A 22,416-nucleotide genomic window follows, 5' to 3' on the forward strand; every position below is an offset into this window, starting at 1 on the left:
GAGAAGTCAGAAAGATGCCTTTCCCCCCAAATAACACCACAGGGTGGTAACTCGATTTTATAGTCAGCATTTGTTCTCATTCTTTCTCAATTCAGCACACTCTGGGCATCCTGGCCAGAAGTTATGCATCTTTTTTTTTTTATTAATTAAAAAAAAATTAACTAACACAACATTTAGAAATCATTTTCGAAGTTATGCATCTTAATTCTCAGGGTGCATTGCCTTTAATTTAAGAGTCAAAACCTCATTTACACAAACAGATTTTAACCTTTGGCCATGTTTTCTTATAAAACAATTACCCTTCTTTCCAGGAGGTGGCAGTAGAACACAAACAATAGCTGGAGCAAATTGCATTGCAGCATCCCAGGCTCACTTGGATAGCCCAATACTAGGAGTTCCAGTCTGGATTAGATTTCGACAATAATTCTAAATTTAAAAGATAGGCTTTTTCTAAAGATTTGATCTATCAGTCATCTTTTTTTTGACAGTCATTCTCAAATATTTTCTCAAGGAGGAAACTGTAGCCCGGGTTATAGTTAAGAATCCCTTTATGCTAGGCACACTGGAAGCATAAAATGAGAGGATCTTTAGGAAAAACTTTCTGTAATTGTCCTATCATGTGCATTAGTCTTAATGATTTTTAATGATTTTATATCATTCTGTTATGTTGCTTACGATAAAATTATTTGGGTTTTGGTGAGACCTCAGTTGAGAAAACATTTTTTTTCTGGGGTATTAATTTCAATGTCTATTAAGTTCTAGACATAGGTTTATCCATGAAAGCAGATGCCTTTCAAAGAGTTATTTCGGCCTTCTAGAATTACAGTGTTTTTTTTAGACTCCTCACCGTTTACAGAATTAGATTAATTTAATTTACCAAATTTTCTTTAACTATCCATAAGTTCTAGGAAATTTCTCAAATAAAACTGGAGGAAAACAGTCATCCGACCAGACTTTATGTTACTTAAAGGAAAAATCTATTCCTTATTATTCTCTGAGTAGCAAAATGCTCAATTAAACTGACTAAATCATTGCAACTTATGTTATCCCAATTCATTAGTGTATAAATAACACCAACATCCTTACTGTATTTTCTTATTCCCGAAACAAGGAGAATCCTCCTTCCTCCGACTCAGCCTTTCCTGTCCCATCTGCCTTCTAGCCAATATTTTAACTTCTTTCTCCATCGCGCTCCTCAGAAAGTAGACAGCAGCGCCGGAGAAGCAGTGCGGTGTCAAGGGATGGATGGAAGGGAAAATCTAGCCCGGGGTCTGCCTGCAAATTCTGACTCCTCGCTCATTTCTCCAGCAACAAATGCTTCCTTAGCGCCTGCTCTCCGGGGTTGCTGTGTGAGCTGCTAAGGACAGACGTGGCCTCTGCTGGCAGGTGCAGCACCAGCACCCTGTTTCCTCTTCCCTCTGTTTTCTGCTTCTAACACGGCATTTAGACGGATGCTGAGTGTCCTGTACTCTCCCTCGCCCAGCAACTTTCCTCTCCTGGGTCTATCGCTTTATCTTTTTGCTTTACAGTATGAGAAAGTTCCTTATCTTTGTCATCTGCATTACTTGGCCTTTAACCCATTCATTCTATTACTCAGTCCATCTGTTGATTTTTATTTTTAATTTTCATAGTCATACTCTAAATGACCATGAAGATTCTGTTTTTTTTTTTTTTTCCTGTAGACAGTGTTATAGATTTTGGAGAATGATGCGATTTTTAAAATAAGTATCTTTGCTCTTTCTAGGTTCAGTTGTTCTATAAGTTTATGCTATTTGTTCCTTTTTGATGCTGATTTAATAATTATGGTTTTTAGGTCACACTTCTGAAGGAAAGACATCAGCAGGTTCATAAAATCCTACGTCTCAGTAGCTGCTGTGGCGCTCTAGATGGACATGGTCATATGGTCTTTCCTTAACGCCAGGGCTGCCTGTGGGCTCCGAGTGAGGGGACGGCACGTGGTAAGCGGCCGGCCTCCCGCCCTGTGGGGGGTGGACTGTGGTGAGGGCAGCTGCCCAAATTAATACTGGGCATTGGTGCAGTTCACCTGTTTTATTCCTAAGCAGAACTGCTTTTTCTTTCTTATTTTGGTGTCTTATGTGCAGGTCAAAGATTACTGAATTTTTATCCCCTATTCAACTACTTAAAACTGGAATAATTGTATCGTGGGATAATATTTTTTCAATAAATTATTACCAATGCAAATTTTCTTCTTTGTAATTCTTTTTGCATTTGGCGTTCGGCCCACTGAAGCTGAGGCTTCTGTGGCTTTAGGGAGAGGCCACATTTCACCAAGAACAGGAAGGGTACTGCTCAGCTCCATTTCAGAATAACCTAGCATCGAAGAGACTGAAGTTTCATTTTTCACAGCAGAGCTCTGCAGAGAGGGTGAAGGATTGTTGGCTCCAAGGAGTAAAAAGCATGGAGGGCTCTGACCAGCTGTGTTGGGAGGGTGGGAGATGGAGTGGAAGGTGAAGTACCCACACTTTTGGAACCCCATAACATAGAGGATGATCCTGTCTAGAACTTCCTGTATAGAGCTCCAGACTGGGGGGCACCGCCAAGCGGCGAACTCTATGCCAACAAGAGACAGCTTATTTACAGTTTGGGTGGTATGGCGTGGTTAAACCAACTGGGGACCTGTGGAGGGTCTCCCAGCTCCCCGCAGCCTGCACATTTGTGGAGAAGAGCCCCAAGTTCCTACATAGGTGGAGAAGGGGTCAGAGCAGTAGGTGGAGGACGGTTGAGAATCAGGACCTGGGCAGAGGCAGCTGTGATGCAGGGTGAAGGACTCATCTCTGAAATCTGGGACTAACACTTTGTAAGAACTTAGCACTTAGGCCTGAGTCAGAGGAAGGGTGACTGGGCCATCCCAGGTGACCGGGGGGACATGACACTGCGGACACTGTATCAAGGAGTCCAATGAAGACAGAGGCCTCTGGTTAAAGATCAGCTGCATTCAAGCTCAGTGTTGAAGCTACAGTTAATCTGAATCCAGCAGAAGCTAGCTGAGAAAGCATCCCATGACCCCCTCCCACCTCTCTTGACTATCCTAAGCAACAAGATGCCATCTTAGGAGAGAAGGGAAATAGAAGACAGTTGAGCAGAAGATTTATAAGGAAAAGCAATCTTGATATGGAATTTGTTTTTTGAGTTGATTGAAAATTTACGTATAAGAGACTGAGTTCTGGATCAGAAGAATGATACTTTTGATTGGCAAGGTCAAGCATTCAGTGAATTGTGAACTGTTGTCCAGTGACCTTTGGTCCAGGAAAGAAGGGCATGCTCTGGACTTCCTTGGGCTGTGATATCCCCACAAGGTCGGTAGTCCTTGGGCCAAAGGGATACGCCCATGGGAGCTCGCGTCCCTGGCTCAGCAGACTGAGTGAGTCTGCAGGAATCCTGCAAATCACCTGAGCCTGCTTGTAAGGCCTCTGCGGAAGCTCTCTTCTTTGGTCCTGTTTCCTGGGGCCACCCTTGTGGAGTTTATACAGGGCTGCAGAGTAGCCAAAGGATGGCTATTGTGGGTGTGGGAGGGTGTAGTAGCTTGAATTATGGACCTGAACAAAGACATATTCCTAAGCTTAATTGGCGTTCTTGTGATTGTGAACCCATTTGTGAATAGGGCCTTTTGAAGATGTTATTGTTTATTAGGTGTGGGCCAAATGAATAAGAGTGGATCTTAGGCCTGAATCTGTATTATTGGAGTCCTTTAATAAGAAGAAATTCAGATGGAGGTAATCAGAGAAGGCCACACAGGAAGAAGCCAGAAGTCAGCAGAAATTGGAAGAGGAGACACAGACGAAAGAGAGATCATCACGTGACAGGAGGCAGAGACAAAAGCTAGGAAACCTCAAGGACTGACCCAGCCAGCCCCATAATGCTATAGACTTTGGGGAGAAAATACAGCTTTTCCAATGTCTTGATTTTGGATTTCTAGCCTCCGAAACCATGAATCAATAAAGTCCTATTGTTTAAGTCAACCCATGCACAGTATTTGTCATAGCAGCTGCACAAAGTAAGGCACGGATGTAGATGAAGTTGGGCATATGGGCTTTCGTGTCCACTTGCAAATACCCACGTGCTCTCGAGGTGCCAGTAGAGGCAGGGACGGGAAGAGAAGGGGCTGGGCCATGGGCTGCCCTACACTGCCACAGCCCGAACTCCAAAGAATTGGAGAGCGTTGCATGCAAACCTGATCTTCTAGGTTGTTGTGAAGATGCCTTCATCGATATAGGAGGAGAGGACTGAATTCAGCACTTTGCTAGTTTGACTTCTAAATGTGTAGATACATGCCACCTGGGACTCTACGTGCACTCTCTCTCTGACCCTCAGGTGTTAGGAACTGGCCTGCTACTTTCTCTGGATACAGTATTCCAGGGCTCAGTTGAGTTCAGTTACAGAGATAATGAAGGCTACACTTATGCCCACGTGAACTGTGACTAGAAGTTGGAAACCCATTATACAGGCTAGAATTATGACTATGAGATGACTGATCTTCCTGTGTGAGTTATAATTGAATTTTCTGGAACAGCGGTAAGCAAAGGAAAAAACTTAGAAAATCTTACTTCTGCACTGTCTTTTAAACTTGTGGAGTTGGTGAGAAGATTGTGAGAAGCAGGAGGGGTGGAAGTATTGTCCAGTTCCACATTGGCATTATGTAAGCCAGGCCCCAATTCCCGCTTGCAGATCACAGCCCTATCCTTGTTTCTACTTACACAGCCTTCAGACTTGCTTCCTCTTTTTAGCTTGTGAGGCTATCGTTCTTTCTTTCACGTGTATTTTATCTTATCCTTGATTTTACTCAATTTCTCCCTTTGGGTGCCCCTTCTGGAAGCCCTCCCAATTCAATCCTCCCAATTCAATCCAGGAGACCCTCTGACCTCATGAATCTCCTGATCTTTTGCCCTGGTTTGCCTGGACCCCACTATCGGGTCTGGGATGATTTCACTTTCTTTGTCTTTCAATCTAGTTCTTACTGGCAGAGAAACAAGCCAAAATGTAGGCAGAAGATGGAGAAGCTGCAGATATCCTGACTTTGCCACAGAAAATATCACTGTGGCTAGAGCTGCCCTCTGAAAATGAGGCTGAGTTGATTTTCTTCAGTTTTCATTGACACTCCAAGAAATAAAAGCAGATATTCCTTCCTCCTAAAAATATTTCCAGATGGATTTTTCCCGAAACTATTCAACCAACAAAAAGAGAGAGAGATAGGGAAAGAGAGGAAGGAAGGAAGGGAGGAAGGAAGGAATTCTTGCTCTTGCCATTTGTCATTATAGTCATTGCCTGGTTATTTCCTTGAAGGAGAGAACTGTGGTCTTGGATAAAACTAGTGCCCCTGTGGCCGTGAGGGAGCAGGGAGTCTCGGTGCTGGCTATGATCTAGACTGCAGTGTGATAATCTGGACAGCAAACAAAAGACTGATTATTTCAGTCTCAGATAAGCTAATGCAAGTACATTATATTTCTAATATCACTCATCTATTTATATCAAGGGAACTATGTGCATTACACTTTTGCATATTTTGTTTCATTTTTGCTCTAATATTAGAAGTTAGAGGTCAAGAATTGCTCATTTCTAAAGTCCGTTTTCCGTCATACAGGACTCCATCTCTGAGCACAGTTTCATCTACTGCCACGTGTGGCTGAATGCAGACTCCTCAGAAGACATCAGCATGGAATCAAAGCCAAGCTTTATCTGTCTCTCTCCTGTTATTCATATGTGGCCACCTTCCTTAAAAATAATTGGAATTGATTTTTAAGTATATGAAATAATTAATAAAATAAAATAATAAACTATGATATGCAATATAATATGATATAATATATAATGCTATATAATATAATATATAATGTAATGTAATGTAATGTAATACATACTCAGAAGAGGTCCGGCCTTGACTGATAATCCTAGTAGTCAAATGTGTTCTATCTCCTGTGCCAGAGCAATTCAGAAATAGAGAATTTTAAATTCTCACCATGCAACCCTCTGGGTCAAAATATGAACTTTTGTCTTGCGATTCTTTGTTCGAGTCCAGCATCAGCCCTGCAACATCAGACCACTGCTGGCGGACTCCCAAACTCAGATTCTAATTTTCATTTTTTCTTCCAGTATACACTTAAATATAAATAAAATGATTTGAACACCATGTGACGGGTTTAGCTTTCTTAACCAGACTTTAAGATCTGCACTTGTTCTCCCAGTCTGTCATGGTAATTATGCATTCCAGTTTTAAGATGGAAATCTGCACCAAGCCCACTGGCTCATCCTGTCCCCAAAGCCTGGACATCTGGTCAGCTCCCTCCTAGTCCTTTCCTCTACTGACCGGCTCCTCATTGTTGTCTAGAATGTAGGCAGCCCTAGATCCTTATAACTTCTTGGTGCTTGCTAGAAATAGATAGACATGAAAGAGCAATATCATTACCTTATTGAGATGCCAGCCTCTTTGCTAAAGATATTGTTAACCCCCAATATGTGGTTTAAAAATGTATTTTAATTGCCATTCATAATATAAATGATTCCAGGAAGTCATTCTTCTACCAGCTTGTTTTTGTTAAAACATACTTGTCATCTCTCTTCCTTTCATATTCAAAATAAAGACCTTATGTAGTCTGGTCTCAACAACAATTGGAAGCTTTATTTTCTACCCATGTCCTAAAAGAATCCCTGCCCTATTCATATTGGCCTATGGGAGACACCCTACAAATACCGTGCTCAGTTCTGCCATAGAATTTTTCTTGGCTGGTATCATTTTCTGAAAAGCTGCTACTTGTTCTTTAAATATACAAAGACTTCTGAACCGCTATTTCTCCTCAACATAGTATTGTTTTCACCCATTCAATAAATAGTTACTGAGTGCCTACTATGTGCAAGGCCCTGGGTGCTGGTGATGCAGTATTCAATAGATTTATGAATAAAACAGTGCTCTGTGCCCACATGGAGTTTGCATTCTAGTATATTAGGGAGGATTAGGGGTAAAAAGGGAGCTGTTGAATTGAGAAGGGAAGTAAAAAGGATAAAAGGTCTGGAGTAGATATTTTAGCAATGCTGATTAGGGTTAGAGAAAGAAAGCTAAATATACTCAGATGTTGGGTTTCTATTCCTGTCTACTGGGAAGGAAGGTGAGCTAAGGATGGATGGCAGAGGGTTCTATTAAATTCTACCACGTCATGGGTAGAGTAAATGTTTCAGGACCTTGGGCCCTGGGAATGGGGTTGGGACAGGCTTATGGAATTTTTCTCATTAGCTACATATAAGTGCACTTGGATGAAAGAAGTCTGGGAAATTTGATGAAAGAAGCCTGGAAGCCAGAAACAGAAGGTCTGGACACAGTTGTCTGTCATAGAGCACAGGACCCATAAACCAGTTCAGACTGAGAGTGAGTGCAGGCCGAGTGAGGCCATGTCTAGGGGACTGTGCAGTCCTCACACATTAGATAGAAAGATGGGGTCAGGCCACTGGGATCAGAACAGAGGGGGTACTGGTCGAAAGAACAGGTCAATAAACAACACAGAACAGTCATAAACCCAAGTTTGGGAACTGTACAAATTTTCGATATCTAGGGGGTCGTTGCTAAGTGTTAAGTGGGCACGTTTATCAATAACTTTTGGGTAGTGTCTGAGGTGTAGAAGTGATGAACTGATGCTGCCCACCCTGGAGCAAAGCAAGACCAGAAATGAGAGGCTGAAGTCCAAGCTTCAAGGAAACAAAGATGGGGGTGGGGTAGGGGTGGGGCTAGAACGAAAGTCACTGTAATGTTAGTAGAGAAGAGCAGGGCTCTGCGACCACAGTCCTGAGGGACCAGCAGCCAGAGGTAGATTTCCATCTAAGGATGGAGAAATGGGTCTCACTTCTTTTCAAAACGGTATAACCATACCCGGTTTCCCAGGCTTGACCCTTAAAGGGAGTGGTGACAGAAAAGAGAGGTTCAGGGGACCAAACACAGGGTCAAGAATCAGAAAGGAGGTTGTGAAAGCCAAAACTCTCCAGATACTCAGAGATCTCAAGAAAGAGATCTGGGAGGCATCTCTAGAAGGGTGAGTGATACTTTAGAAATGAATTTTGTCAACATTATTCTGGGTGACAAAAGAGGGAGAAAGTAATAGGGGACATCTTGCTGAGGTAAAGATCATACCCACTGGGAGAAATGGAAAAGAAATAGTGGTGTCTGGCAAGCACATCTTGATGAGGGAAAAGATTTTGTTATAGCCCGTTGGTGTGAATTCGTTTATCAGACCTGAGGCAGCCAAAGGGCCTCTAGGCCTGAGTAATGGGGAGGGGTCTTCAGAGGGAGAGATGGGCAATTAACAATTGTGCTTTGGATCATCTCTGCCTATGTGACACTATTTCACTTTACATTAAAAAAAATAAAACTGCCAGTGGGGGTTCATTCTAGGCTTTTGAGGGAGATTGATTTTATTTAATGTTTTGATTAGTTTTTCACACACTTGAGTGATTTCTGCCCCATTATTCCCACTCGCTGTAGATTGGGACACCATTTAGAACTTTCTTTTCCTAAACATCTTGTCCTTTTGTGGTTGTCAAATATTGAATTAGATCTTGTTATAAGTAGATCAGAAGCTGGCATTGCTGACATTTTCCTTCATTAGGAAGTAACTGAAAGCTGACATTTTCAACCTTTCAGTTCTACTGTGGTCTACTGATAAGAACACAGTGTGGGGAATGAAACAGTCTATTTCCTTTCTGGCTTTTGTTATGGACTCACTATGAATCATTAATTAATAAAGCTATTTCCCTTAGTAAAAACCTAAATTTCTATTCAGAGAGAGGAAAATAAGATAAATTGGAGTTGAAATCTGAATGAATGAACAAAGACATCGATTTGCGTTCTTGATTTTGCCTCTTGTTAGCTGTGCTAGCTTAATTTCTTTGGCTTTCAGTATATTCATTTGCAGAATTTGGAACAATGGAAATTGCTATTTTACCTGCACCAAAGGATTATCACAAGGGGTCAATTAGACAACATAGGTGAAATGCTTTATAAATTGTAACACCTAGGACAAAGGTTAGTTTTTATTATTATGTATTACATAGCCTCAGCGAAATAGGTTATTTTTTCAGATTAATTGAGGGACTTCTGGTATGATGTGAATCAGGCAAGACCTGTGTTTGCGCTTATGGAGAGCTAAAGCACTATTTCATTCTCCTGGAACTCATCTCTAGAAAGAACTGATGCATGCGTGCTCTAACTTTACCCACGCAAATATTAGAACTACAATTTCAAAGCCTAGAGTACCAGGTTGGAAGTTGGAGGTTGAGGTCAAGGCCACACATATTGTGGTAATTTGTATTTACCAATTTGAATTTTTGAAGAAGAATGGAAGAAATTTTTGGAAACAATTATTTGAGGATCACTGCAAAATTACTGAGAATATTGATTTGTCATGAGAAGAGGACAGGAACAAAATTCCTCCAGCCTATCAAATTGATGCAGGAGCCTTTAGAGATGGCCTAATAGGATCTGGACAGAAAAAAAGAGATGAACAGTTTCCAATTCAACTCAGAGGCGAAAGTAGACAAGACTCCCTAAGTTGTCCTCCTTACTCTATCTTCTACATTAATTGCACAGTTTGACCAGTCTCTTTCCATGGGATGTCAATTTAATGCTTTACTGATTTTGATTAAAGTTAGGGTGATCAGTATTGCACCAAAACGCACTTGCTAAAGAGTTTTGAGTAAAGGAAGTTTTACTAACTTCCAAATTCTGAGTAAGCTAAGGTATGCTCCCACTGGAATATACTCAGTGGGATATTATAATTTTGAATGTCAACCAATGCACCCCAAAGCTGCTAACTATAGCTAGTAGATTCATTCAAGGCATCAAGTAAACTGATCATCAATCTGCTGTTTCCTTCTTTGTATTAATGAGATGGAGCTCCTGTGCTCACCAAGGAGAAACAGCCTCTCCAGGTTGGTCCACTCAAGCCTGAGCCCAGGGCTTCTGAAGCAGAGAATGGGTTGGCTTAATTTTTCTTAAATGGGGGTCTCCTCAGATATTATAGACCCCAGCCATATTTTCCCAGACCAGGTAGGTCCATGTCTCAGGAGGAAAGAATAGTCAACATCAGTTCGCCCTGAGGGTGAGTCCCAGAGGTTTTCAGACTTTCCTATGACGCCTCTAGACTCTGTGCTTTTCCTGTCCTGCTCAGCTTGTCTGCCTGCAGCTTCCCTCCTGCTTTAAAGTGATGCGGTGCCTTTAATTTCAGTGGACTCTCCCTACCTGGGGTGGTTGAGACCAAGGTGTGGTAGTAGGATGGCTTTAATTGATTCAGTTTTCCAGTCCCTGGGGCCTGAATTCCTCAAAGGAGAGATTCCACTTGAGTGGGCCCTGACTTTCTCTTGGGGAAGATATGCCCTTTAAAGAATTAATTCCTCTCACCTGACTAATTACTTTGTCTTTCAGAGAAGCTTACTTCTGTCCTTGCCTGGGGCAGTGCTGGAGCCTGAGAGTGCTTCCAGTTCTGTCTAAGGAGAGTTCTACGTGGGGTCTCAGCCGTTCCACCTGGTCCAGGCTGGTACAGATGGTGTGTCTAGTCACTGATGTTCTCCCAGCAGTTATTCAGTTCTGTTCCTGGCTATTTACTAGCTGCTGTGGAGGACGAACTAAATTCTCCGCCTCACTGTGCCCTGTGTCCCTGGCTGGATTTCAGTCCCATTCTCATGTCTCCAATGGCATACTTGGGCCATCACGAACCAACTGCATGAGGCAGCTTTGCAATTGTTTAACCCAGTGTCCTGAACATGCTTTGAAACAAGACTTGCTGGAAAGATTGGGAAAGGCCGGTGATGCCTTTGGTTTTGCGATGTGCATTTACAGACATGCATTGCTATGTTTAGGGAAGAAACTACTGTATTCTCTGAAAAATGTTCTTTCTATTTGAACATGATCATTCCTTAAGCACTCGAGAATGCATCTTCTCTGAGGAGAAAGGGAGGTGGAAATTTTCTTGGAACTGTCAGAATCCTTAGACCTGTGTTCTTCAATTCCAACTTGCTATATAAACTTTGGAAAACTACTTAACCTCTCCTAGTCTGAATCACCACATTTGTAAAAATGGAAACAGTATTATTTATTTCGTAGACTTGAGGTAAATATTAAATGTGTTAATAATATATGTAAATTTTCCAGCCCAGTATCTGACTTATAGATGTAGACCTTTAATAACTGCAATTTCCTCTCATCCCCAGGGGGTGGTGGAGAGAGTAGCACAGAATGGGGAGTGAGATTCTAGCCATAGCTGTTAAATTCATCAGTTGTGGCATTTGATAAGTCACTTGGACATTTTGGCTTTGGTTTCTTCTATAAAAGTGAGGGGTTGAGTGTTCTCTAAAGTTTCCTCTAGCTCGATGAATTTATGATTATTTGCATATTTTTCCTTATTCTTTTCTACTTTAAGCCTAAATTTAGCAAAAGGATTAAGATTAAATATTTGTTACCTAAGTGGCCTGATGTTCACATCTGTACTTTTCTACACTTTGTTTAGGGAAGAGAGTCAGTGAGATTCTAGGCATCTCTACTCTGTCTCTTGGAAGAACACAGAAAAGCACCCCAGGTAAATCTTAGGGGGCTTTCTACTGCTATGATACAACATTTCTGTAAAAAACAAGCAGAATTTTATCCATTTTAACATGGGCTATGATTCAAACTCCTGGAGGGCAGAACCAGCCACAGGGATTTCACATCTGTCCCGTGGGCTTCAGGGGCTCTTAGGCATTTGCGGTGCCAATCCAAGACCTGGCTGCAGGCCGGGGCCATTGCTGTCCATGCCCTGAGACATTTCCAGGCTAGGCCATTGGTCTAAATGAGGAACCATGGGCTTCTAACTGAGGTTTCTATGGAGACAGAGAATATATTGACATTTGCAGTTGGCAAGTTTGATTTTTCCAAGGCAGATATCCTACTTTTTATTGGTGGCATAGACAGGAGGAGATTAGAAAATTCTAGTCCTCACTAATGGTTATGCACAAAAATTCCATCTATGGTGATTACCAAGATAGGTTTTAGGTAACCTTGAAGAATTATGGAGATCTATTTGAGGAACATTGGCAATGTAAAAATAATTTCTCCACAATTCAAAACAAAAGACAGAATGAATTCTGAAAAATAAAGTGAACTTGCAAAATTGGACAGACTATTCAGACTTGTTTATAGCTAAAGGAAGCATGATCTCTAAGAACTTTTTCCCTATGATCGGAAGACTGATATATGAGAACCTAAGTGCCTGAGGTATTGGATGGAACCTATCACGCTATCCTTATGGACAAGTTGGAGAAATGTGGGTTACATTACAGTAGTTGAGTGAATTTATATATATTGATCACTTACGTCAAAGGACAAAAACTTTACAAGATTCTGGAGGACCTGGAATATATGTCATAGAGTTGGAGAAGCTAAGTTTGGAAAAAGAAAAAAGTGTCATTTTTACTTCCCCTAGGAGGGACAGGCATGGCGACTGTTTTCAAATTTTTGTAACAGCGGTATCATTTTAGAGGAATTAGATATCCCTCGTATTTTTAGTAGAAAATGGGGGATCAGGGAAGTAGACTTTCCTTAACACAAGAGAAAAGTTTTCTGTCAATCTCGAGGAATGACTGCTTTCTGAGGTAGTAAATATTACTTCCTTGAAGACGAGAAAAAAGATAAAAGAAAATGGAATCACAATGGCTAAGAGATTTAAAATGGAATTGGTAGGCCATCGAAGAAGTTACTTTTAGGTATGTCTCAGTCAGGTATGCAAAGTGCTAAAGTATGCAAGACTAACAATGTTTCTGAGGACATCTGGATACCAGGAAATAACTTCAAGATAAAGAAGGCAGTGAACTGTTTAAGTTCAGGAACATTTGAAAAGCCCCAAATACCCACCAATCATTATTCTTTACAAACAACTTATGTAATCTTCTTCTTTTTCTTTAAAAATCCTTCTTTGGAAGCCCCAGGTCGGTACACAGTTTGGGCTGCTACCTGGATCTGTGCTCCGTAAGGTGCAACTCTAAGACCCTCCAAAAATGTATTTGTTTGTTGCCTTGCAACTCAGTCTGTAATTTCTTGGTTGACAAAGAGTTCAAGAATTCAATGTCCAACACTGCAACTAAATCAATAGGCTGAGCTCCCGATCTTGGGTTTCACCCTTGTGAGATTTATTCCTATAAGGACAGACTAAGCTTATTTAGGATTAGGCTTAAGAGTCACCCCAAGAAAACCTCTTTTGTTGTTAAGATGGGACTCTCTCTCTGGGTCAGCATGGCAGGTGACCTCACTTTCCTCCCCTATATGGGACATGATTCCCAGTGGTGTAAATCTTCCTGGCAATGTGGGACAAAAATCCTGGGATGAGCTGGGACCTGGCATCAAAGGATTGAGAACATCTTCTTGACCAAAGGGGGAAGAGAGAAATGAGAAAAAATGAAGTGTCAGTGGCTGAGAGATGAGTCAAGGGGTTATCCTGGAGGTTATTCTCATGTATTATATAGATATCCCTTTTCAGTTGATTGTGTATTTGAGTGGCTAAAGGGAAGTATCTGAAACTGTAGAGCTGTGCTCCAGCAGCCTTGTTTCTTGAAGATGATTGTATGAAGATATAATGCTTTCAGTGTGACTGTGTGATTGTGAAAACCTTGTGTCTGATGCTCCCTTTATCTAGGGTATGGACAGATAAGTAAAAAAATAGACAAAAAATAAACAAATAATAGGGGAAACAAAAGTTAAAATATATTGGGTAGATGGAAATACTAGTGGTCAATGAGAAGGAGGAGTAAGGGGTATGGTATATATGAGTTTTTCTTTTTTCTTCTTATTTCTTTTTCTGGAGTGATGTAAATGTTTTAAAAAATGATCATGGTAATGAATATACAACTATGTGATGATATTGTGAACCCTTGGTTGCATACCATGTATGGAATGTTTGTATGTTAAGAATGTTTGTGTTGTATGTTGTATGTTAAAAAAAAAGAATTCAATGTCCAACACTGGACATTGTCTAGTGGTTCTTGCATTAACAGTGAAATTGGACCAGAAAATTTTTTTTCTGTTCCTTTCTAATTTTTTAGATGCTGAGATAAGGTTGGTGAAATAAGTTAGTGGTGAGAAAGCAAATGGACATCTTTCCCTTTGACATCACGACTAAAGGAGCATATTATATTTTGTCACCCGGAAAAGGCTTAAATACCTAAGTGTCTTATATTTGAGATAAACCAGGAATAAGAAAACCTTCAAAAAGCCACAAGTAAAAAAAGTTTTCTAGAAACATTACATCCTGATAGAAGCTATTCATTGTTCAAAAGACAAGGATATTTATCAAATGTTATTCAATCTAATCAGAATTGTGACTGCCATACCATATAATAATCAGAACTATAAATATTGCATTTTATCTCCATTCTGAGAGCAGTTTGTTTAAAAACTAGATCCCTTCGCAAATAGAGGTGAATCTGTCAAAGTTTTCCATGAATTTTTCCTCTTAGAGGAGTCAAGTTGTTAGAGGTCTTGATTACCAGTTTAGGAAAACTTTAACGCTGGTGTCTGTTGAACTCAAACATCATTTGTAACACAATCCAGTATCGATATGCATTATAACTGAAACCATATATTTGAGAAATAGCACTTCTACTCACAAATTAGGATGCTATGATGTACTCAGTCCAATTCATTAAAACTAAACAATGCTCATGCCCCACTAATTTCAAAGGACTTTCAGGTTGAAAAACACTGTATAGCCAACAGTCACCGAAAACTCACATCATGGCAGAATAAATGAGAGAATTCTGGTCTTGTAATTTAGAAAATTTGCTTAATTCACTATATTTCTGCATAAGTATTGTACGAAGAGTCCTGGGGTTTGCAATACATTTGCACATGACTTTTACGTTTTTCTTCCAGTCTTCTTAGGCTTTGACCCCCCTTTCCCCAAAGAAAACCACACACACCCTTAGCAGCAGTCTCTCAAAACATGAAAGACTCTGAAAGAGATATATAGATAGAGCACACTCATTCCTGGTATCTTAAAACTTTATATCGAGAGAAGCACGTTTTAGCCTAAAGTATCTCTGTTTACGAGCACATTCAGGTGACTGCCAAGATAATGGAATTGCTGATACACTGCTCATAGCTGCTTGGGTAACCGTTCTTTTGTTATCAGGAAGGCAAATGCAATTTTTGAGATTAAAGTGGACACTTCCTGGCAGTTACATTTATTACAAAAGGCTAAAGTGCCCACATTCCTAGGAACCAAAAGGACTTAAAATAGAAAGACAGTAGTATTCAATAAGTGAATTCAATTTTGACAGGACAACAACCACCCAAGTAGGTGATTGGAAGAAGAAGCAACTCAATTCTGAAAGTTACAAACTCTTCCAGCTCTGGGGCTAAGCAGGGTGCCTGATCTGCCTGACAAAATTCCAGCACTCAGTCCAGGGACAGAGACTATTTTTATAATTTTCATCATTTGAGGTGGTTTGGGTAGCAATTTGTTCCTCCTGCTGCAGAAAGCTGGAGCCCCCTTTGACTACTACAAATAAAGTGAAAACTCTGTCACTCTTACAGTATTTGGAAAGCCATCACTTAGGAATTCTAGCCACTAAAACATGGCAACCAGAGGCTTCTGGTCAACCAAGATGGCACCATAAGACAGGGTACCATTTCCTTACAGAATCTTTGTAAAACTAGCAAAAACTCAGCAGAGTCATCTTCCTCAAAACTTTAGAAAATAGTTTAAGGGTCGCAGCAACTGGATGAGAGCTGAATCCAAAAATCACAGCTTTAAAAGCAGTAGGAGGGAGTGAACTGATGGTTCAGTGAAAGAATGCTCACCTTCCATGTGGGAGACCCAGGTTGTATTCTTGGACCATGCACCAACCCCCATCAAAACAAAAACCAAAAAACAAGTAGTAGGAGAAGCTCATAGGGGAGTAGTAGGAGAACTCTAGACAATGATAACCAATTTGCAGACTGTGAAAGGTGTTTTACATTGCTTTGTCTGTTTTTAATAGCTTCCAGCACCCAAGGAAATTTCCCATCATATCATTATTAGTTGGATACAAACTTTAAGAACACATAGCTCAAGGACTAAATATCAGAGTTAACATGTTAAAATATAAAATGTACTCTCTGCAATAAAAGATTATAAAATAGTAAAAGAAATAGGGAATGATGGCCCATTGAAAGGAACAAGACAGAAATCTAGAAGCCATAAATGAAAAAGACCAGACATCAGATTTTAATGGAAAAAGATTTTAAAAAATTATCCTAGAAATTCTCAAAAAGATAAGGGAAAATACGAATAAAGCATTAAGGGATATCAGGAAAATGATTAAGGAATAATATGAGATTCTCAAGTAAAAGGTACAAAAATTGAAATTCAAATAGGAACCAAAGACAAACGCTACAGTTGAGTACCAAAGAACTGAAATGAAAAGTTCCCTAGAGGGCCTCAACAGCAGATTGCAGGTGGCAGAAGAAAGAGTCAGTGAACTTAAAGACAGTAAATTAAAGTGATTCATGCTAGGAATTCATGCTAAGAGAGAAAAACAATTTAAAAAGTGAACAGAGACTAAGAGAACTGTGGGACACCATCAAATGCATTATGGAAGTAGAAGAAAGAAAGGGGCAGAAGGAACATTCAAACAAATAATGGCAGATAACTTCCAAAATTTAACAAAAGACATGAATATGTATTCCCCAAAGCCTATAAAACACTAAACAGGATAAACATGAAGAAAACCATGCCCAGACACATAGTAGTGAAATTATTGAATGATATGGACAATGACAGTTGTGAAAGCTGCAAGACAAAAGCATGTTCTTATGTACAGGGAAGTTCCAATAAGATTAAATGCTAATTTCTCATCAGAATCTATGGAGGCAAGAAGGCAGTGGGATAAAATGTTTACAGTGATAAAAGAAAACAATTGCCAACCAAAAATTTTATATCCAGCAAGACTATCTTTCAAAAAGAGAGAAATTAAGACATTTCCAGATAAAAGTTGAGGAAGTTCATCACCACTAGACCTACCCTACAAGTACTGCTAAAGGGAGTTCTACTGAGTGAAAGGAAAGGATGCTAGAGAGTGGATCAAAGCAGCCTAAAGAAATAAAAGCCTCCTATAAAGGTAACAATATCCTATTGTATATGCAGTTATTGTTTTATGTTTTTTGATATGTAACTATATGTTTGCCATGGATCACAAGCCTAAATTTAAGAACCAAAACTATAAAACTCCTAGAAGAAAATTTAGGGAAACATCTTCAGGACCTTATTTTAGGCGATGCTTTCTTAGACTTTACACCTAAAGCACAAGCAACAAAAGAAAAAAATATATATAAATGGTACTTCATCAACATTAAAAACTTTGTGTATCAAAGGACTTTACCATGAATGGAAAAGGCAACTTACCAAATGTAAAAATATATTTGAGAACTACATATTCTATAAGGGTATAATATTCAGAATATGTAAAGAAATTCTACTACCCAAAAATGGAAAGAAAAACAACCCAGTTAAAAGATGGGCAAACGACTTGAAAAGACATTTCTCCAAAGAAGATACACAAATGGCCAATATATACATGAAAAGATGCTGAACATCAATAGCTGCTAGGGAAATGCAAATCAAAATCACAATGAGATATCATTCACACCCACTAGAATGGCTACTATTAAAAAAAATGGAAAATAACAAGTGCTGGAGAGGATGGGGAGAAATAGGAAGACTCATTCACTATTGGTGGGAATGTAAAATGGTGCAGCCATTGTGGCAAACATTTTGGTAGTTCCTCAAAAAGTTAAGTATAGAATTACTATATGACCTGGCAATCCCACTTCTAGGTATATACTCAAAAGAATTGATAGTATGAACTCAGATATTTGAACACTGATGTTTCTAGAGGTACTGTTCACAATTGCCAAAAGATGTAAGCATCCCAAGTGTCCAACAGTAGATAATTGGGTAAACAAAATGTGCTTTATACTTTCACTGGTATGGCTTTCACTATTTTTAGCCATAACTAAGAATGAAATCCTGATACATGCAAATAATGAATAAACTTTAAAGATACCCTATTGAGTGAAATAAGTGAGAAACAAAAGGAAAAAAAATTGTATGATCTCACTTATCTGATATGAAATAATTTTAGAATAAGAAAGCTCAATGGTATAGAAGCTAGGAGCCAAGGGGGGGGGGTAGGGAGTGGGAAGTTAATGCTTAAATTGGTACAGAGGTTCTGTTTGGGGTGATGGAAGTGTTTTGGTAATGGGTGCTGATGATGGCAGCATGATATTGTTAACTAAACAATGTTTAATTAAACCACTGAATTATATATTTGAATGTGGTTAAGAGGGGGAAATTGTAGGTTGTGTATATGTTACTAGATTAAAAAGAAAAAACATAGGACTGTACGACACAAATAATGAATATAAACTAGGGACTATAGTTAATAATATGATTATCATAAATTGTTTCAACAATCGTAACAAATGTACAACACTATGCAAAATGCTAATAATCTGGAAAACCGTGTGCGAGGGGGGATACGGGAGCTCTAGTTTCTGCAAGCTCATAAGTTCTGCAACCACAACAGCAACACATGGCAACCTTGGATAATGGCTACTAGGCTCTGGCTGTTCTGATTTTCAGCAGCCATCTAATAATTGTTCCCCTGCCTTTAGGGCCCTTTTAGGATTTTGGAAACTGCTGGTTCCCCCAACCCCCATCTTCCCCACCAACCTGCCTTTATCTCCCACCTTAGATCATCTGTCACTCCTCCGAGATGGTTACCTGCAGGGAAGGCTGAACACCATGGAAGGCCATCTCTCCGCTGGGACCACTCAGATCACACAGATAACTAAAAGATGTCCTAGCGGTCCTGAATATCCTTAAAATACTGGCCAAACCATTTGGGAGGGCATCCCAAAGCCTTCGTTATTTCTTCTAAAATACTCTGCAGTAATTTGAGAATCTGAAGAGGCCTGACTCCAAAAGCTGTGAATACTTAATGAGTGTGCTTCCTGTAACTTCCTTTTCACCAGACTTATGTCTTCTAAAGTCCCTTTAGCCTCCCCATGATTTCATCTTTCTACAGAGCTACACTTGGAGGAAAATTTTTCCTAATGTTTATCAAATGCTGACTGTAATTTCAAGTGTTCATGTCACAGAAATGTATCTGTACCTAGGAGCTTCTCGATTGCAAATGTTATGGCCCATGTTATTGGTGAAAAGATGATATTGATTTTAATGTATTTTAAAGCGAATGCACAAAGACTCAATTACAGATATTTTTCCTGTGCTAAGAAAAAAAATCAAAATAGTTTTAGAATTGTAAAGGTTTTAATTTGACTAAAAGGGTGCAGTACAGGAAATACATATAATTTGTCTTGGGCAGTCTTTGGGCTAATTTTTGGGAAAAGTTCACCATTTACCATTAATGGTACTGATCATTTTTCAAACTAAGCCACATTTGTTGTTTTTCCTTTTTTTTTTTTGACATGCCCAAATCTCATGTGCACACTTAAAAAAAAAAAGAATTTATCTTTGTAGAAATCAATAAACATTTTACTGTTAATTCTTGGGCGGGCCGCGGTGGCTCAGCGGGCAAAGTGCTTGCCTGCTATGCCGGAGGACCTCGGTTCGATTCCCGGCCCCAGCCCATGTAACAAATACGGAGAAACAGAATATAATAAAACAAGAAAATGTTTAAAGATGTTTCCCTTTCTTCCTTCCTTCCTTCTCTCTGTCTTTCCTTTAAAAAAAAAAAAAAAAAAAAAAAAAAAAAAAAAACATTTTACTGTTAATTCTTATCTGTGTAATACTTGAATTAGGGGCAGGATTATCAAAGTCGGTGTACTCGCCTGGGTATATCATATGGACTGAATTTCTGAGTTTAAGTTATAGAAACAACTACTCAGGAGCACTGCCTCCCGTCACAGATAGGCACTCCTACACAGGGCACAGAATTAGGCTTAAATATGGCTTCATATTTACGTCCATCTCTGATAAAGGAAGAATAAGATAGTTTAAATAACCTTTAGGAAAAAAGTAAAGAAAACACAGAGAAATGAAAATAAGAAGGGAATTTCTAAGAGAACATCTGAAAGGTGAATATGCATTCTTTCTCCATGTATCTTCTGTCAATTACACATTTTTCTGATCCTCACACCTGCATGCTTTCTCTCGCACTCAGCAACATGTGAGAAGGTGTGATTCAGGCCCCCAGAGCAGCTTGCAATTTTCTCCAACTTGGAGGGCTGACCTTTCTCCAATGTTTTGCATATTGTCACCCACTGCTTCATTCCATTTTAACAGAGATCATTGCACTCGGGGGCATCCAGCTATGGAATGCCTGGAATGAGCTATTTGCCCTTGCTTCCTCACCCCTCCCTCAGCTGCTACTCACTCAAAAGGGTCGCTGGGATCTGCCCTCTGGAGCTCTGGAGGGATGGGGATTCTTTTGTAGTACATTTCCCAGTCGAAGGCTCCACGCATGGCATCCCCCGCTTGTGCCTCATACCCAAAGTGATTGTGGTCAATGACATCGATCATGGGGCACACGATGGTTTTGTGGTTTAGTGCAATTTGGTCTGAAAAATGAAAGCACAAAATAGGAAATGACATGTCTGCTCAGGCCATCTATCAAGTGTCAGCAAAGAGAAGCCTACTGATTCCTACTAATGCATAATGTGCACAGCCTCGGCTTCCCCTTGCCTGTAGAAGACTCTGCAGGAACTTCTGCCCGAATGTTTAATGTGATGGGATGCTGATTAGGTACAGAGCTTTTGTATTTTCCTTTAAGAAAGTTATGTCCCAGAGAGACTTGCAGAAGTCCATTTAGCTCTACCTCTGTCACAGTTTTGCTCTGACCTGTCCCCAATCTGTCATTTTATCGTGCATCCAACATACACAGAGTATAAACAGGACTTGTGTTTCTTCATGCATTCGGCTAGAGCCTGCTGAAAAAATGTTGGCCTGCTTTCTGGAGGTTCCAAACGTAAATATTTAATTCAAGGCTCTTTTAGCATCTAATACTATAACAGTCATGATGTTCCTCCCCCCAAATGCTGCCAGATTGTACAGCGAATTCGTTGCTCTAGGGTTTGCCAGAGCTTTTGCCATATCACATTTTATCACTGTTCTTTGAGATAGACTCTGTTTATCACAGTTACACATTTTTGTCTTCTTTCATCACATCCAAAAAGATATTAGGTGACCTGCTATTATTAAATTCTTGAGCAATTACTAAGTGATTTGTACACATGCTATTTCTAATCCTCCTATTTATTCTTATCATTCCCAATTTACATATGAGGAAACTGAGCTCAGGGTAGTTAAACAGCTTGTCAAATATCACTGTGCTTTTGAGAGTAAGAACCAAGAATGTAATCTCTGCTTAACAGTCCGGTTCCAAAACCCGTGTTCCTCCCAGTATGCCGTGGTTTGACATAGTAACAGAAAGGTGATTTTTTTTTCAGTTCTACCTCCTTCTGTTTCCATGTGGATGCTGTTATTCTGATAACGTTAATAGCTAGCACAGGGAACTGACATTTTCATACCTTGGCTCACCTAAACTAGCTATATGCGAAGTCTTTTTCTTCACAAGAACATGCATTTAGACCATTTTTATCATAAAAAACCAATGCCGTCTGATAGAACATTTAAATATGAACATCTGCTCTTGAGGTAATTGGAGGACCTTTGGATGTGACATATGGACAAAATGTATTTAAAATTTTTAAACAACAGAAAAGTAGATATCACTAAGAAACATAATGACATTTGTTTATTTTATTATCATTATTTTTACCATAGATCCTGGAATAAATGTAATCTGTGTCAGGAATAGAGTTCTCACAGTAAGGAAACTGTCCATTTGCTTCACAATTTCCTTCTAAGCTTAGGGCAGGAAATAAAGGCTTTTACTGGCTCTAATAACAAGTTGCTTGTTTTGAAGACACAAATGAAATGGTGTAGAAACCACAGGTTCTTATGAAAGGTCTACCCTTTTAGATCGACATGCTTTTTCACTCACTCACTCATTCATTCATTCATTCATATTTCAACAGCTATTTATGAGTGTAAGCTCTGTGCTAGTCACTTTCCTAGATCATGGGGCTATAGCAGTGAACCACAACTACAAGAAGTCTCTGTCTCCAGGAATGGAGCAAAAGCAACCCACAGACATGCTAACTCCATTATATAGTATGCTAGAAAGGGGATAAATGTGACGGGAAGAAAATAAAACAGGGAGAGGGGAAACAGACTTCTGGGGGTGAAGAGGGGGTTGCAGTTGAGACAGGATGGCCCAAGAGGCCTCAGAGAGCCTGGAGCTCCTTCTCTTATTTCAGCTAATCCATAGGCAGAAAGACCTCTAGCCGTCTTTCCAGTTAATCTCCTTGACCAAGGGCTCTATGAGCAT

The 22,416-nt window shown here is 39.8% G+C and overlaps 1 protein-coding gene across 1 annotated transcript in view; it reads right to left on the bottom strand.

Annotated features, from left to right (window-relative positions):
* GALNTL6 (polypeptide N-acetylgalactosaminyltransferase like 6) overlaps positions 1-22,416 on the bottom strand; it is a 1,241,919-nt gene that overhangs the window by 198,158 nt on the left and 1,021,345 nt on the right. The window contains exon 7 of the mRNA XM_077144652.1: positions 20,401-20,584. Coding sequence (XP_077000767.1) covers positions 20,401-20,584 — 184 coding nt within the window. The remainder of the gene's footprint in view (positions 1-20,400; positions 20,585-22,416) is intronic.

The sequence above is a fragment of the Tamandua tetradactyla genome, chromosome 26, assembly GCF_023851605.1.
Source record: "Tamandua tetradactyla isolate mTamTet1 chromosome 26, mTamTet1.pri, whole genome shotgun sequence".
NCBI classification, from domain to species: domain Eukaryota; kingdom Metazoa; phylum Chordata; class Mammalia; order Pilosa; family Myrmecophagidae; genus Tamandua; species Tamandua tetradactyla.